We start from the raw sequence: 17,995 nt of genomic DNA, 5'->3' as shown, positions 1-17,995 counted from the left end.
AGAGATTGGTGTAGCGTCATCGGACAATAAAGGGCAGATAACCTGACAGATTGCACATGTCTGTACATGTAGTGGCTGCTGGTGGAGGAGCATGGGACCAGACCGGTCCATCAGTTTCCTCCAGCTGCTTTTCTGGAAGAGAGGAGGCTGGTTACATGCTTCTCTGCTGCTGCCATTTTATGGACCGAAGTGCTGCCTCGTTTGTGAAGAACGCTGCACTAACATGAGAAAGTGGCTGAACTCTTAAAGGGAGTCTGTCACCACTTTTTTGGCATGTCATGTAAAAATATCACTCAATTCAGTGCCCCCTATGCATTATAACAGTATTTTTGACACCCCCACCGCTGATCAATAAATACCGTTTATAGTCCTCCTGCAGTGTATGAAAATCTGCTCGGTCTGATGGGCGGGGCTTATTGTCCGTCCCCCTTGTTTTGCTCTACGCATTTCTTTTGGGTAATTACTGCGATCGCGTACTGTTATTGCTCATGCGCATTCAAATGGTCTTTCGCACGTGCGCAGTATGCTTTGCCCAATAGTGGGAAAAGCATAAAATCATTATTGCGCATACGCCATTATGTTCTACGGCCTGGAAGTATTGCGGCAAAGCATACTGCGCATGCGCAAAAGCCCATTTGATTGCGCATGTGCGGTTATTCTACACGATCTGTGATATTCACAGATACTAGTACGTACAGCAAGCCGAGGAGGGGGGGTGGAGACTAACAATAAGCCCTTCCCTTCGCAGCGGGCAGATTTACATACACCGCTGGAGGAATATAAATGGTATTTATTGATCAAAGTTGGGGAGTCAAGGGGTATCAAAAGTACTGTCGTAATACATAGGTAACACTGAATCGAATGATATTTTAACATGATATTCCAAAAAAGTGGTGACAGATTCCCTTTAAGTTTAGTTTAAATCCGTCAGCAGGCTAGACTAATCTGAGGTAGCATGAGGTAGGTGCTGATACACAGATTTCAGGGATGTCACTTATTACTCTGTCTGCTGTGGTTTCAACGCAATGAGTGTTTTTTTTTGTTTGTTTTTTTAAGCAAGATATTAATAATAGAGGACTACAGCTCATGTGCTTCCTGGTCCCAACACACCACCTCCTCTGATAAGCAGCTCACTGTCAATATACAATATAAAGCTATGATGTGGGTGGGGTCATCTTTATAAGCTTTGCTACATCTAAAAACTCTATCACAGCTACTGCAGCTAGTAAGTGATACATTGTTGGAATTGGGGTCTCTCTTCCTAATTACCCTGCTCTCAGATGAGGTAGCAAAACAAACCTGCTGACAGATTCCTTTTTATATTACGAACTGCCTATATCAACAAAGAGTATAAAGAGTATGGCTGTTTTGGCAAAATGGTTACGCAGATGTCCGCAAAAGTGACCTATAAATCTATGGCTATTCTGATAATCTGCAGGTAAACTCACTTCTAAGCATGTATGGCAGTCTAAATGGAATAGTGAGTGCAGGACAGGAGAAATTAAGTTGTACAGATTCTCCTTGCAGTCACTTTCTTCCAGCCATGGGGGCTGCTCATGGTACTGATGGTTACCATGCTGTTACCACTCCCTGGCACGTTGTTTGATGGCTTGCCCCCCATACAGGGTGCAGTTCTGGCTGTCAGACAAGCCGCAGGGGTATGATTACAGTGCTGTGACTGTTGCAGCTCCCTGTGCTGCCCTGATTGGAAGCATGGGGCTGCTGGGAGAATAGAACTGAATTGTCTTCTTGTAGCCTCTTCCATTTAAACAATTAGGGTGGTCTATAGAGAAAAGCGGCACCTTGGACTGATCCCTGAGAAATCACAACAGTAATGGAAAAAGGTAGGAGAAGAGCCAGCCTAAGGTCCACTGAAGGAAAGTTCTGCGAGGTAGGAGGAGAACCAAGATAGAGCGAAGCATCGTGAGGAAGAGTTGGTGGTGTTGGATGTTAAATACAGCAGAGATCCAGGGCAATCAGAAAGGAGTCATAGCCAGTGGGTTTAGCTGTTAGTCTTTAGTAAGGGTAGTTTCTGTAGAGGCTAAAGAGCGGTAGCCAGATTGGGTCAAGAAAGAATCATCTGAAAACTGAAGGCTTGTGATATCTCATGTTTGTGATGTTAACCGTATCGTTCTCTTGGCAGGTTCGGCTGTGTGGCAGTTGATCGCATCGTTCCTGAAGCTTCCAATCTCCGGGACACATTGTATAGTGGGAGCAACCATTGGCTTCTCTCTTGTTGCTATCGGTTCACACAGTGTACAGTGGATGCAGCTTGTCAAGATTGGTAATTGACATTTCCTTTTATGAGTGAGGGTATGTGGAAAACGTTCCTAGAAATATCTGGTCAAAATATAGTAGACTTTTTTTTTTTCTAAAAACATATAATGGAAGGGGGCCAATGTTTTACATAGTTTCCCTTTAAAAACACAAAACTACATATTTCTCAAATTGCAGGTAAGAAATACTTTCAGGTCTTTTTAAATACTGTTCAAGATGGTGTGCATGTTGCTTTTCAAGAGAACAGCATGACAGTTTCTTTTTAGAAGGCTCCTTACTGTACTTAAAGCAGATCTGTCAGCAGATTTCTCAGTGCAAACTGCAAATATTAGTAAATAGGTTTTGTACCTCATGAAGCTGGTGTATTTACGTTGAAAAGTAATAAGCATTTTCTATATCTGCCCTCCCAACATGATAGATAACTACAGCTTATACTGAGCAGTATGAGGGACATATAAAAGCTGCCAGTTGAGCTGGGTGGGCTGTGATCGAGTCCAAACTTTCAAAAAGGATTATACAGGCATTCTGGGATCGTTTCTCAAAGTAAAAAAATTAAGGTGGCTCGCAGCACACAATGTTGGACAATTACTAAGGGCACACAGGTCAAAGGTGGTTGGACAAATACAAAGGGCACACAGGCCAAAGGTGGTTGGACAATTTACTAAGGGCACACAGGCCAAAGGTGGTTGGACAAATACAAAGGGCACACAGGCCAAAGGTGGTTGGACAATTGCAAAGGGCACACAGGCCAAAGGTGGTTGGACAATTGCAAAGGGCACACAGGCCAAAGGTGGTTGGACAATTACTAAGGGCACACAGGCCAAAGGTGATTGGACAATTACTAAGGGCACACAGGCCAAAGGTGGTTGGACAATTTACTAAGGGCACACAGGCCAAAGGTGGTTGGACAATTGCAAAGGGCACACAGGCCAAAGGTGGTTGGACAATTACTAAGGGCACACAGGCCAAAGGTGATCGGACAATTACTAAGGGCACACAGGCCAAAGGTGGTTGGACAATTGCAAAGGGCACATAGGCCAAAGGTGGTTGGACAATTACTAAGGGCACACAGGCCAAAGGTGGTTGGACAATTTACTAAGGGCACACAGGCCAAAGGTGGTTGGACAATTACAAAGGGCACACAGGCCCAAAGGTGGACACACCATCACAGAAGCTCCAAGGGGTCCACTTGGAAAAAATTCAATAAATAAATTGACTGCGTCCAAATTTAGGTGAAAATTTCAAACCTCCATTTATTCTGCCATAGATTCAACTATGGCTGAATAAATGGAGGTTTGAAGATTTCACCAAAATTTGGACGCAGTTTTTCTTCCATTGTGTTCTCGAGGTACATCCATCAGATCCAAGAGATCTATAAAATTATGTTTGGTTGTAATGTGAAATATTCTGACAGATCCACTTTAAAAGGAATTAAAATTACAGGTTCCATGTCTTCAGCTTGTTGTTTTTTTTTTTTTTTTTGGGTGTAGCCATGTACCAAAGGCGTTATGTGGATCTGAATTGCCATATTAATTGTCATGAATAGCAAGTCGTTTTCTAACAGAAAGGTGGTGCGTTTTCACATAAGGGCATGTGCACACAGCCGCTTTTTAATGCCGGCGTACCCTCAGGGCTTTGCTACAGGAAGACATTTCAGACGAAAGCCGGCAGAGTTTCTCATGAAGCATCATCTTTCAGGTCGTTTTTCTTGCCTGAAGAATGGTCTGGTCGTTACTTTTAAATCTCTTTACACCTTTGGAAACCTGAAGCTGTTGAAAGGTGTTGAAAAGACTAAACGGATGTACACAGCAAGGTTTTTATTTTACATTGCAGGGCACATGTTCATTCCCTTTTGTTTATTGAGATCTTTCAGGCACGTTGTGGAGCGCCTTGTGTGCGCATACCCCAGGCTAGATGCATACGCTGCTTGTGGTTTTTCCTCCGTTTTTTTTTTTTTTTTTATTATTTTTTAGTTTAGCAATGCTGATTCATTGATGCCAGATGTTTGCTGATAGTTCTATTAAAATATATATCTTTGCGCACAGTGCATTTTGCTTGATAACGCTTTGAAGCTGGGGTGACCTTACTACAACATGGCATGCTCCGAATATGGAATGTACTATGGAGTTTTGCTACATACAATTTTTTTTTTAATTTTATGTTATAAAACACATAAATATATGTTAAAAAAATTCCAAGTTAAAAAAAAATCACAAATTTCTGAAGATTTCAGACTTCTTTACAGCCTTCTATAGCGATAGTTATGGCTTTAAAGTGACCATCTATGGGCAGCTCATTTTATTGCACTTAATTCTTAGCGTTTTATTTGCACCCTTTACTTTTGTCTATTTTGTGAGATTAGTCCCTAGTGAGTTCCATTACTTAAAGAAGTAAGTTTTTTCAAAACCTAATCTGTGGTATTTCTGTTTTACAGAATGCTGGCAGAAATAGACTTTTATGGATTCAGCATTTCCGTCTTTCTTGTCTAATACTGAACATGTTCCTCACTAATTCTTCCTGTTTTATGTCTAATGTGATCGAGGGACCGCTAGTTAAAGTTCAGTTTCTTTTTCATGTCCCATTCTAAATGTTAATTGATGTAAAAATGCATCCGTTTTTGAGTTCTCTGATTTCTCTAGCTTTCCTCTATGATGAAATTAAACTTTGAAGGCTTTCAGAGCTCTCAAGGAGGATTGTATTACCTGAATTATTTCTGAACTTTTCGGTTGGGAATGTTCGTTTCCTATTTAATAAGTTCATTAGGGTTCCAAACTATCTTGGAATCCATTCTACTTGAAAGTTAAGAGATTTGGTGGAGGAATCTTCCATTTTTGAAAAAAATGAACGAATTTGCTTGAGTCCTTTGTGTTCTTTGCAAGTCCTGATTTACGTGGGTAGGTTTAATCAGTTGGATATATATATATATAATCAAAAAACAAGATATAAAATAAAAACAAGATATATAGAATATAGATACATTCATTCATACATACATACACTATATATATATATATATATATATATATATATATATATATATATATATATATATATATATATATATATATATATATATATATATATATATAGCCTAGTAGGTATTAAAATAAGTGATATAAATCTTGCTCTTTTCATATTGTGGCCTCTGGGGCTTTTTTAGACTCTTGCCTTCTTTCTGAAAACACTTGTACTTTAAGGTACCGTCCCATTAAGCGACGCTGCAGCGATATAGGCAACGATGCCGATCGCTGCAGCGTCGCTGTGTGGTCGCTGGAGAGCTGTCACACAGACAGCTCTCCAGCGACCAACGATGCCAAAGTCCCCTGGTAACCAGGGTAAACATCGGGTTACTAAGCGCTGGGCCGCGCTTAGTAACCCGATGTTTACCCTGGTTACCATTGTAAATGTAAAAAAAACAAACCCTACATACTTACATTCCGGTGTCTGTCCGCCGGCCTCAGCTTCCCGCACTGACTGTGAGCGCCGGCCGGCCGTAAAGCAGAGGGGTGACGTCTCCGCTGTGCTTTACGGCCGGCCGGCGCTCACAATCAGTGCGGGAAGCTGACGGCGAGGGGACAGACACCGGAATGTAAGTATGTACTGTTTTTTTTTTTACATTTACAATGGTAACCAGGGTAAACATCGGGTTACTAAGCGCGGCCCTGCGCTTAGTAACCCGATGTTTACCCTGGTTACCAGTGAAGACATCGCTGAATCAGCGTCACACACGCCGATTCAGCGATGTCTGCGGGTGATCCAGCAACGAAATAAAGTTCTGGCCTTTCTGCTCCGACCAACGATGTCACAGCAGGGTCCAGATCGCTGCTGCGTGTCAGACACAACGATATCGCTATCCAGGACGCTGCAACGTCACGGATCGCTAGCGATATCGTTGTTAAGTTGTTCAGTGTGAAGGTACCTTTAGCCACAATGAATAGACCCCAACCCTATCTGTTTTTGTTTGTTTTTTTAAGTGTCTAATGAATGTGTACAAAAGTTAAGGTACCGTCACACTGAACGATATCGCTAGCAACCCGTGTGTGACGCCGATTCAGCGATGTCTTCACTGGTAACCGCCACCGTAACCGTCACCGCTGTGCTTTCCGGCTGGCACTCACAGTCAGTGCATAGAAGCACAGCGCCAGGGGACAGACACCAGAATGTAAGTATGTAGTGTTTGTTTTTTTTTACGTTTACGCTGGTAACCAGGGTAAACATCGGGTTACTAAGCGCGGCCCTGCACTTAGTAACCCGATGTTTACCCTGGTTACCAGGGGACTTCGCATAGTTGGTCGCTGGAGAGCTGTCTGTGTGACAGCTCTCCAGCGACCACACAGCGACGCTGCAGCGATCGGGATCGTTGTCTAGATCGCCGCAGCGTCGCTAAATGTGACGGTACCTTTATTGTGAAGGGAGCAGAGTCAGCTGTTACATTGCCTCTTGTAATTGTTGGATCCTGTGTTATCAGCTGTGTATAGGAGTGTTATCTGTCATTGTAATCCTGCCTCTGATGATAAGGAAACTGCTGTATACTTCTGAAAAGGACAGGAAGTATGAGTCTAAAGGTACCGTCACAGTCAGCGACGCTGCAGCGATATAGACAACGAGCCGATCGCTGGAGCGTCGCTGTTTAGGTCGCAGTAGAGACGTCAAACACAGCAACTCCAGAACAATGCAGGAGCGATCCAGTGACGTACTTATCGCTCTCGCTGGTTGTTAGCTCCATGTAAAACGTTGCTGGCATAGTTACTTTTGATGTCAAACATGACGATACACGCCGACCTGACGACCAAATAAAGTTCTGGAGTTCTAGCTCCGACCAGCGATATCACATCGGGATACAGATCGCTGCTGCGGGTACCGTCACACAGTGGCATTTTGATCGCTACGACTGCACGATTCGTGACGCTCCAGCATCGTAACAATATCGCTCCAGCGTCGTAGACTTCTGTCACACTTTGCAATGTACGACGCTGGAGCGATAATTTCATGACGTATGATGTAGAAGCTGTTGGTTACTATGCGCACATCGTATACAAAATCGTGCACACCTTTGTTACACCATGCGATCATGTCGCCACAGCGGGACACTAGACGACGAAAGAAAGTTTCAAACGATCTGCTACGACGTACAATTCTCAGCGGGGTCCCTGATCGCAGGAGCGTGTCAGACACAGCGAGATCGCTGGAACGTCACGGATATATCGCTCGAACGTCATGAATCGTGCCGTCGTAGCGATCAAAATGCCACTGTGTGACGGTACCCTTAAACACAACGAGATCGCTATCCAGGACGCTGCAACGTCACGGATCGTTGTCGTTCTCATTGCAAAGTTGCTGAGTGTGATGGTACCTTAAACAAAAAAAAATCCCCAGTGGGCACTGTGGAAATTACAAGATTATGATTTTTTTTTTTTTTCATACAATCATGATTTGGGGAAAAATGCAATTTATTTTTTTAAATATATAGTGGGGGAAAATAAGTTAGTATTTGATACACTGCTGATTTTGTAAGTTTTCCCACCTACAAAGAATGGAGAGGTCTTTAAATTTTATCGTAGGTACACTTCAACTGTGAGAGACAGAATCTAAAGATAACCATAAAATCACATTGTATGATTTTTTTTTTTTTGTTTACAAATTAATTTGCATTTTATTGCATAAAATAAATATTTGATACAATAGAAAAACAGAACTTTATATTCGGTAGAGAAACCTTTGTTTACAATTACAGAGAACAGACATTTCTCACAGCGATCAGCTGTTACAGCATAGTAGACAGGATTTCAAGAAATCTCATGCCCACTATGCGTGCTGAGATGCCTGCTCATCACCCGCCGAGACGGACATGCAGCGCGTCTTTCTAGACCACAGCATGTCAATTTACCTTGCAGAGACGTGAGCCTCCGCAAGATAAATGTCACCCGTACAATGTATTGAACGCTGTGATTCCGCACGGTTTAATGAATACTTGAGGAATCGCCTGTTCAATAGCCGGCAGCGCTTTGGACGCAGCGGACATGTGCTACATTCAAAGCGCTGACGGTTCCTGACCGTGGGCACATACCCTCAGGTTTGAGGGCTGTTGCTGGGCAAAATTGAGTTTGAGCTCCTTCCAAACATTTTCTATTGGGTTCAGGTCTAGAGGACCATGAAACTCTTCTTAAGGAGTCACTCCTTAGTTGACCTGGCTGTGTTTCAGGTCATTGACCTACTGGAAGACCCAGCCATGACTCATCTTCAATGCTTTTATTGAGGCAAGGACGTTGTTGGCCAAAATATCACTATACTTGACGCCACCCATCCTCCTTTCGATACGGTGCAGTTGTCCTGTCCCCTTTGCAGAAAAGCACACCCAAAGTATGATGTTTCCCATGCCATGCTTCACGGTTGGGGCGGTGTTCTTGGGGTTGTACTAATCATTCTTCCCCCAAACACGGTGAGTGGAGTTGATGCCAAAAAGTTCTATTTTGGTCTCATCTGACCACATGACCTCCTCCCGTGCCTTCTTTGGATCATCCAGATGGACATTCGCGAACTTCAATTAGGCCTGTACACTTGCTGTCTTGAGCAGGGGAACCTTAGGTGCCCTGCAGGATTTTAATACATGGTGTAGTGTGTTAATCAGAATGTTAACCATAATGTTGGAGACTGTGGTCCCAGCTCTCTAAAGGTCATTGGCCAGTTCCTCCCATGTAGTTCTGTTCTGATTCTTGACCTTTCTTAGAATCCTCTTTACCCCCACAAGGCGAGATCTTGCACGGAGCCCCAGACCGAGGGAGAGTGACAGTCATGTTCTTCAAATTCTAATAATTGTGCCAACAGTTGTTGCCTTCCCACCAAGCTGCTTGCCTACTGTCTTGTAGCCCATCCCAGATTTGTGCAGGTCTACAATTTGTCCTCAGACAGCTGTTTGGTCTTGGCCATGGTGAAGAGGTTGGAGTGTGATTGATTGTGTTGACAGATGTCTTCTATACAGGTAACAAGTTCAAACAGATGCAAGTAATACAGGTAATGAGTGCAGAGTAGGAGGACTTCTTAAAGAAAACCTAACAGGTCTGTGAGAGTCCGAATTCTTGCTGGTTGGTGATCAAATACTTATGTCATGCAATAAAATGCAATTATTTAAAAAATATACAATGTTATTTTTTATTTTTAGATTCTGTCTCTCACAGTTGAAGTGTACCTACGATAAAAATTACTGACCTCTCCATTCTTTGGAGTATGTGCTCACGGTCAGGAACTGATGCGATTTTGATGATGTGTATTTATGCAGCGTCAAACCAGCAGTTGCCAGATGTGACAACATAGTGGATGGGATTTCAAGAAATCCCATGTCCACTCTGCATGCACAGACGCCCGTGGACACTTACTTGCGGCGCGTCTTTCCAGACTGCAGCATGTCAAATTCTCAATTTCGTTCAGTTGGAGGCAGCACTTCGGACGTAGAAAACATGCGTTGCGTTCAAAGCACTGGTAGTTCCAGGTCGTGGGCATTCAGCCTTGCAGGTGGGAAAACTTGCAAAATTGTCAGTGTATCAAATGCTTATTTTCCCCACTGTATGTATAATACAAAAAACCTGATTTAAACAATAGGTAATTTTCTGATCATAGGTTACTTGTATAGTTAGTTTTTATATATATATATATATATATATATATATATATATATATATATATATATATATATATATATATATATATATATATATATATATATATATATATATATAATTATGTATGCTATATGACACATTAGGGGCAAGACAGATTAGCTATCTAAGCATGAGATGAAGTGCAGTTTAGACCAACTCGCTCTCATTTGACACAAATTGCATGCTGTAATCATTGATCGCAGAAACAATGAAAAGTTGTAACGCTGTCTAATATCTTTTGTTTCTATTCTTTGCTTTATAGAGGGTATCTGTTTCCTGTAGTCTGCACCCACCCTTAGTATGTAAACAGAAGTGATATTAGACACGGTCATCAAACTAGTATCCTGAAAGTGGTAGGAATTTGAAGCATAAAGGAAATCTGAAAATTCTAAAAAAAAAAAATTGAAAATGTTGTAAAATTATTTACCTAGAATAAGTTTAGGTTTCATTAACTTAGACAGGGCTGTGGATTTGGTAAGCCAAACCTCCGATTCCTCAATTTCCCCTACCCAGGACCCCCCAGCACTGGTCACTACTGAGCATGTGCATAAAGTTCAGCACAGATTCATCTCAACTAAAAGCCGAGATCCTTAGATCAGGAACAGAACAGACATTTATAGGACATTTCATAGCTTTCCCAAATTCTTAGGAAAACTTTTACAGCACATCCTGTATTGTGCTACTGTACCCAATGTATTATATATTTTAGGAGTCGGTCCATTATATACCGACTCCACCAAAAAACTCTGACTTCATAAAAATGACAAGCAGCAAGGTAAGTAATATTTTGCTGGAGTTGAAGGGTGTCTCTCTACACTATACTGCCCGCAGATGGGTTAGTAAAAGCTGGTGAGAGATTCCCTTTTAATGCTGTGATCATAGCAAGGCATAATGTGTAGAGGAGCCTGTATCCATTAATACGTAAAACATATATCTTTTGCCGATATTTCACAGTGATAATTATCTTTCCATTTAAAGGTGCATTTCTGAGCTTTGTCTACAAGGTCTTTCAGCGCATGTAGTAAAGCACAGTGTGGTGTGAGCTGCATAGCAATATTCATTAGAATGCATGTGTGCATCTAGCTAACCATATCGCCGTGAGTGAACGTCTTAGCCTTGAGAATATCCGGCGGATGCTATTTTCCAAGGTGTCTTTATATTGTGTTTCATGTATTTTGGTAGAAAACCTCTTCTAATCTCCCTGCTTTTATTTCTTCATTGCAGTTTCCTCTTGGTTCATTTCACCTCTGCTCTCCGGTCTGATGTCTGGTGGTCTCTTTATGTTGATTAAATTTTTCATCTTGAATAAGGTAAATCAACAGGTCATATCCCTGCAGATGCAGTAAATAAAGAGAAGGATGTTGGCAAAAAAGAAATGCAATGTGCTAATGAATATTGACTAAAATGGAGTACCTAGGCTCCGGCAGAAGGTCTCTGACCACCATTGTATTTATGTGATGGTGAGACAGTGTGAGGAACATACTAAGACTAGTATAAAAATGTCGCCAAACCACTGCAGTGCGTAATTCTTCTAACCAACACAATGTAGTGGCACAGAATATTTACTAATTTAATTCTCGTGACAAAAAAAGTGAGACACACAAAACATGGATGAAGTTGTAGCTCTTTCCCTTGTACGTTTTCTTTAATCCTGTTTGGTTCATTTTGGACTTAAAATTCTAATGCAAGACATCAACTGAAATACGATGAATCGCAGGTGTGGGAAGGGGGACAGTGCCACCGCAGGTGTGGGAAGGGGAACTGTGCCGCCGCAGGTGTGGGAAGGGGGACAGTGCCGCCGCAGGTGTGGGAAGGGGGACAGTGCCGCCACAGGTGTGGGAAGGAGGACAGTGCCGCCGAAGGTGTCGGAAAGGACAGTGCCGCCACAGGTGTGGGAAGGGGGACAGTGCCGCCACAGGTAAGGGAAGGAGGACAGTGCTGCCGCAGGGGTGGGAATGGGGACTGTGCCGCCGCAGGTGTGGGAAGGGGCCAGTTGCTGCCGGGAAAGGTTGGAAATTTTACCACCATTTGTTGCCAGCTGCAGAAGGGTAGAAAGTGGGCCAATGCTGTAGAGAAAGGGGGATAATGCTGCTGCCAGAGGAGCAGAGTTGTAAGTGGAGAGTCTGACACTGCTGCTTTTGGTTGGGAAGAGGGATAATGCTGATGCTTGTGGTGCTGCATTGTCGGTGTTTAAGGCTTATGGGGAGGCATTTAGTACTACAACTTGGTATTTGGCACTTCTGGGTAGGGTTTTATACAGCACTGAGGTATATGTGTGATGCTTTTGTGGAGGTATGTTGTGCTACACTTAAGTTTTTGTTGCTTTTAGTTAGGTACTTGAGCACGCTCACTTGTCAATATCAGATAACATGTTATCCAAGAACCTTGGGCGTGCTTGAATAATATGTCCGAGTGCCTGCAGCTCCATGATTTGTGGCTTTCAGACATCCACAACATATGCGGGGATTGCTTAACAAACAAACGTTCGCTCATCACTAGTAATTAAAACTGCATTGTGGGACTTGGTTCTTGTTAGGAGGCATTTTATGCTTCAGTGTGATATTTTAGTGCTTTTTTGTAGGTATTTTGTGCTACACTGTGATGTTTTGCTGCTTCCCATAAGAAATGTTGTGTTATTTTAGAGCTTTTAAGAAGGTAAGTTTAGCTTCTCTCTGGTGTTTACTTGGCCCTTTTAGAGAGGTACTATGTTATGCACTGTGGTGGTCTTTTGTGGAGGCTTAATGTTTTGCACTGTAGTCTGTATACAGCATATGTTGGAAGGAATTAAGTGCTGTACTGTAGTTTATTTGGCTCGGGTAGTATTTGGAGCTTCTCACAACATTTCAGAGGAGGCATGGATGACACAGGTGATGTCATCTACGTCGGTCAGAGACTGGGCACCAAGCATGGTCTGGAAATACCCACCGGACGGACAGATTGTTGCCCATGACCATACCATGTGGGACAATTGCAGGCGTTATGTGGGACAGCAGGGGCTTGTAGAGGATTGAAAATTAAGAGGGCTTAGATTTTTCCTTTGCTCTGGCAGCAAATGCAGGTGGAGTGTAACGGACAGTAAATTCATGTTATCGTATTTTGCAATATAACCTGCATATGCTGTTAAATAAGTCTCTTAGACCTGATGTGTTTGATTGACTTACATTGAGCATCCATGTTTCAATAGCAATGAAAGCCTTTTCATGGCTGATATTAAAGGGAACCTGTCACCCCCAAAATCAAGGGTGAGCTAAGCCCACTGGCATCAGGGGCTTATCTACAGCATTCTGCCTGCGCACTGCAGTACTTTGCTCTGCTCTGAACAGGGCAGACAAAGTACGCCTGTGCCGGAGCTGCAGTGTGAAGACCAGAAGAGGACGTCATCTGATGAAGATGGGAGGTGCCGGACCGGACCGCGACTCCCATCGGACCGGACCAGGACCGCTCCTGGGTGAGTATAATCTAACCTCTTTTTCTTATCTTTTAGGATACATCGGGGGCTTATCTACAGCATTCCAGAATGCTGTAGATAAGCCCCTGATGCTGGTAGGCTTAAGGTACCGTCACATATAACGATTTCTTTAACGATATCGTTGCTTTTTGTGACGTAGCAACGATATCGTTAACGAAATCGTTGTGTGACAGCGACCAACGACCAGGCCCCTGCTGGGAGATCGTTGGTCGCTGGGAATGATCAGGAACTTTTTTTTGGTCGCTGATCACCCGCTGTCAACGCTGAATCGGCATGTGTGACGCCGATCCAGCGATGTGTTCACTGGTAACTAGGGTAAATATCGGGATACTAAGCGCAGGGCCGCGCTTATTAACCCGATATTTACCCTGGTTACCATTGTAAAAGTAAAGAAAAAAAAAACAGTACATACTCACATTCTGGAGTCTGTCACGTCCCCCGCCTTCAGCTTCCCGCACTGACTGTGACCGCCGGCCGTAAAGCACAGCAGTGACGTCACCGCTGTGCTCTGCTTTACGGCCGGCGCTGACAGTCAGTGCGGGAAGCTGACGCCGGGGGACGTAACAGACTCCGGAATGTAAGTATGTAGTGTTTTGGGTTTTTTTTTTTTTACATTTACAATGGTAACCAGGGTAAACATCGGGTTACTAAGCGCGGCCTTGCGCTTAGTAACCCTATGTTTACCCTGGTTACCCTGGGACTTCGGCATCGTTGGTCGCTGGAGAGCTGTCTGTGTGACAGCTCTCCAGCGACCACACAACGACTTACCAATGATCACGGCCAGGTCGTATCGCTGGTCGTGATCATTGGTAAATCGTTTAGTGTAACGGTACCTTTAGCTCACCCTCGATTTTGGGGGTGACAGGTTCCCTTTAAAGTGGCCATTGGATGAGTCCAGCTCATCTTATTATCTTGCAGGAAACCTTTCAGTAGGAATAATTCTACTATTCTGGCAAATATTTTCAGTCTCATCAGGTCTAAAATCTATATAATAAGGTATGAACTTTGCATTGTAAAATCTGGTGACTGATCCATTTACATAAATGTTACTGGGTTGTGTTGTACAGAATACCATGTTGCATTTTTAATGTGTTGGTATATTTTATATTTTGTCAGGATTATATTTAAAATATCAAATTATCACATATATAAACCCCATTTTTTTTTTCAATGTAGGTTATGATAGAAATACTACATTTTTTTTTTTCGTTTCTGCGGTTTGCCCCATTTTGTAATGTCATGTAAACTAGTTCATTGTTCCATATTTGTGCTTTATTGTGCGGGCTGAATCTATTGACCTCCAGAAATAAATTAATTTACACTTTTGACCACCCAGATCTAATTTTTTGCCCTTCAAATGGATGTTGACACCATTTTACACTTTACAAATAGAATTAATCTCCATAAAAAGTTGCGTACTGATCTTGTTACAGCCTAAATTGGAGACACAACTGCATTTACAGTTTTGCTGGTTTCTGCCATTTCATCAGTTTACTTTTCACAAATGGGAGAGATGAGCAGGAGATTAACATCCATGTCCTACAAGATTGATTGTCTCGGGATCATGCAGAAGATCCTGCAGAATGATGAACCATGTGGTCATGTTTTCGTTCATTCATTTCTAGGGTTAATGTTTCTTTACTGACTGCACGTGAATACAGACTGTGTTCACACTCGCTTTGTGGCCTGATCAGTAGCCATAAAACATTGCAAGATCTGCTGTGTCTTTTTGACTTGAAATCCGTTGGGTTCTGGCACGGTGACCATTAAACATGCGGCATCTGAAATGGTGGCAGAATGCAGTCATTTCAGATAATTGTGTGCGTCTGTCTATGTGGGGTTGTCTGTAGAGGCTGTCCAAAGCGAACTCCATACCAGTGGTGATTATATGGGATGTCCTACCCTACTAGCCCACACATGTGCGATAGTCTGGCGTTCTTACACTATGGCCAAAAGTAAATCTAAGCTGTGGCAAAGTTACAAAATACCAAAAAAACGAATACTAACAGGAATGGTTTACATGGTGCATCATAGGTGTTTGGCGATACAGATGAAATTTCCCATCTTTACAGCATTGTATATTCTGCAGCATTTTGAATACCATATATCAGCCAAAATTATGCCAGTCATACTCAATGGGTCCAATTCATCGTTTGCCATTCCTTGAGTCTCTTTTCTGTTTTGTTTTGTTTTTTCTCTTTCTTTATACACTGACCTTTTTTGCCCAAATTTCTTCAACAAGGTACCACGTGCTTCATAAACTTCGTGCAAAATAAAATATGCTCTTAATTTTTGTCTTTAATCGGTTTTGGGACTTTTCAGCACCCAAAAGTTGGAAATCTTTTTAAAAGTTGCAGGTTTGTTTAAAAATACACCAAATTGGAAATCTTGCCTGACTCCTTTCTCCGGTTAAGGACTGGAGTAAGATGCAACTAAAAGGTTTGGCATTTGGCAAGTTGCATTTCATGAGTTTGCCTGAAACGTCTGGGTTAAGAGTTACTTTTATACAGATCATAAATACTGAAATAAAGACAACTTAAAAAGTGGCACAAAACTTGGAGCACATGGCGCACATACTAAAGCCACTAAAAAGGAGCTAATTACTCCAGAAAACAGGAAAAATGGCAATGATAGGATCTTATTCTGCCACATTGTAATCAAAATGAGGGCACAGGCTTTTATTTCCATCAGCCTTGTAACAATCTACACATATCTAATATTAGGAAGCTCCTAGGCAGTCCAGGTGATAGTGTGTTCCTTAGTCAAGCAAAACACTATTTGCAGCCTCACAACGTATACCATTATACACATTGAAACTTTATGCTTTCCCTCTACAAATCATTCCATCAAAAAAATCAGTCCAAAACCGTATAAATTCATCTGTGCCTTGCTGCACCATTTTGGCTTGGTGGCACCTTACTGCCATAATGCAACATTATGTATGGGCACCTTTTGGTGTTGTAGTGTCATATAAAATATACCGTAACTGCCATTTAATTGGACATGTATGATAAGGTTCACCCAATGTTTCACTTACTACTCATATTTACTTTGTGTGCCCTTGATTACCGTAAATATATCATAGTAAGAAAATTCTGTTTTTGGTCTTGCAGGAGGATCCAGTTCCCAATGGACTACGGGCACTACCAATATTTTATGCTGCTACCATTGCCATTAATGTATTTTCCATTTTATACACTGGTGCCCCATGTAAGTACCGACTGCACATTTAATTAATGCTATTAAGTATCATGGGCACTGTCTGATTAGGACAGTAAGACTACTTCCAGTCTCTAGATCTATATATTTGGTAGAGGCTGAATGATACCACCCGCTGGGTTTTGTCCAGCCTTGCGTCAGAGGACATATTCGATAAAAGCATTTTAATCCATAGGCTTATTTTTGAATTTATATTATGTTCTTTTTTTTTTCTAGAAGATTTGAAGTTCTCATAGTCTTATCGCCTTACTATAATTAACAAATGTTTTTTTTTTGTTCTGTCCACTTTTAATCTGTATAGAAATGTATGCAGAAGGTACATTGTGTTCGATCAATCTGACCGCAATCATTTAATATTTACATTTTCTTTTTCTCTATCTTCAGTGCTAGGACTTCAGACCTTTCCTGTGTGGGCCACCGCATTGTTATCAATAGGCGTTGCCATTTTATTTGCTTTGTTAGTGTGGTTTTTTGTTTGCCCATGGATGAGAAAGAAAATAGCAAGTATGTTTTTCTTTTTTCTTGGTTGTGTTTTTACAGAAAATATTAAAAATATTATTTCTGTATATAAATGTCTACACCTCAAATTCCAGAATTCCTCGGTATCCATTGTGCGCATAAGTACTTAAATAAGCTCTGAAAAAATACTACATATTTTACTTTAGCAAATCCCACATCTTAAGGAAACCAAGTTGCTTCCATGCTGCATTTTGCATTGTCAATCAGGTATACTTTAAGATTTCCCTATGTATACCTCCAAAGGATTACCCTGCATTATACCCATAGGTTCCTATTTTAAAAAAAATTATCCATGCACTATGTTTTCTTGAAGACCCGAACATGTAATGGTGTACCAGTGAGGTATGCTAATGTACAGTTGAAACTAGAAGTTTACATACACTATATAAAAAGACACATATGCATGTTTTTCTCAATATCTGACATGAAATTGGAATGCCGTATATACTCATGTATAAGGATAGTTTTTCAGCACATTCGGCTTATACACGAGTCATTGTCCCAGAAAGACGGAGGGGGAGCAGCGGGTCACAGAGGCAGGAGTCCGTGGCTGCAGCTGTAACTGTGCCCGCTGCTAAAGAGAAATTAATATTCACTGTGCTGACAGTGAATATTCATTTCTTTTTAGCAGCGGGCGCAGTTGCAGCCGCTGGCTTCCAGCACACATCCTACTTACTTCCCTGCGCTCCCTCGCTGCATTTCCTTCCGGTGCCAGGCTTCCTGCCGAACGATCACGTGTCCCCCGCTCATTAAGGCTACTTTCACACTAGCGTCGGAATCTCCCCGTCGCAATGCGTCGGGCAGAGATTCCGACGCTAGCGTTTAACGCACTGCACAACGGAGGCAGCGGATGCAT

The 17,995-nt window shown here is 42.1% G+C and overlaps 1 protein-coding gene across 3 annotated transcripts in view; it reads left to right on the top strand.

Annotated features, from left to right (window-relative positions):
• The window catches only part of SLC20A2 (solute carrier family 20 member 2), a 130,809-nt gene that overhangs the window by 94,864 nt on the left and 17,950 nt on the right, over positions 1-17,995 (top strand). For all 3 annotated transcript variants that reach the window (XM_069742699.1, XM_069742690.1, XM_069742707.1), the window contains exons 3-6: positions 2,144-2,284; positions 11,157-11,242; positions 16,515-16,611; positions 17,005-17,124. In XM_069742699.1, the coding sequence (XP_069598800.1) occupies positions 2,144-2,284; positions 11,157-11,242; positions 16,515-16,611; positions 17,005-17,124 (444 nt within the window). The remainder of the gene's footprint in view (positions 1-2,143; positions 2,285-11,156; positions 11,243-16,514; positions 16,612-17,004; positions 17,125-17,995) is intronic.

This window comes from Ranitomeya imitator, chromosome 1, assembly GCF_032444005.1.
Source record: "Ranitomeya imitator isolate aRanImi1 chromosome 1, aRanImi1.pri, whole genome shotgun sequence".
Classification (NCBI taxonomy): Eukaryota; Metazoa; Chordata; class Amphibia; order Anura; family Dendrobatidae; genus Ranitomeya; species Ranitomeya imitator.
Note: the sequence above shows the minus strand (reverse complement) of the source record. Positions and strands in the feature narration are given on the sequence as shown.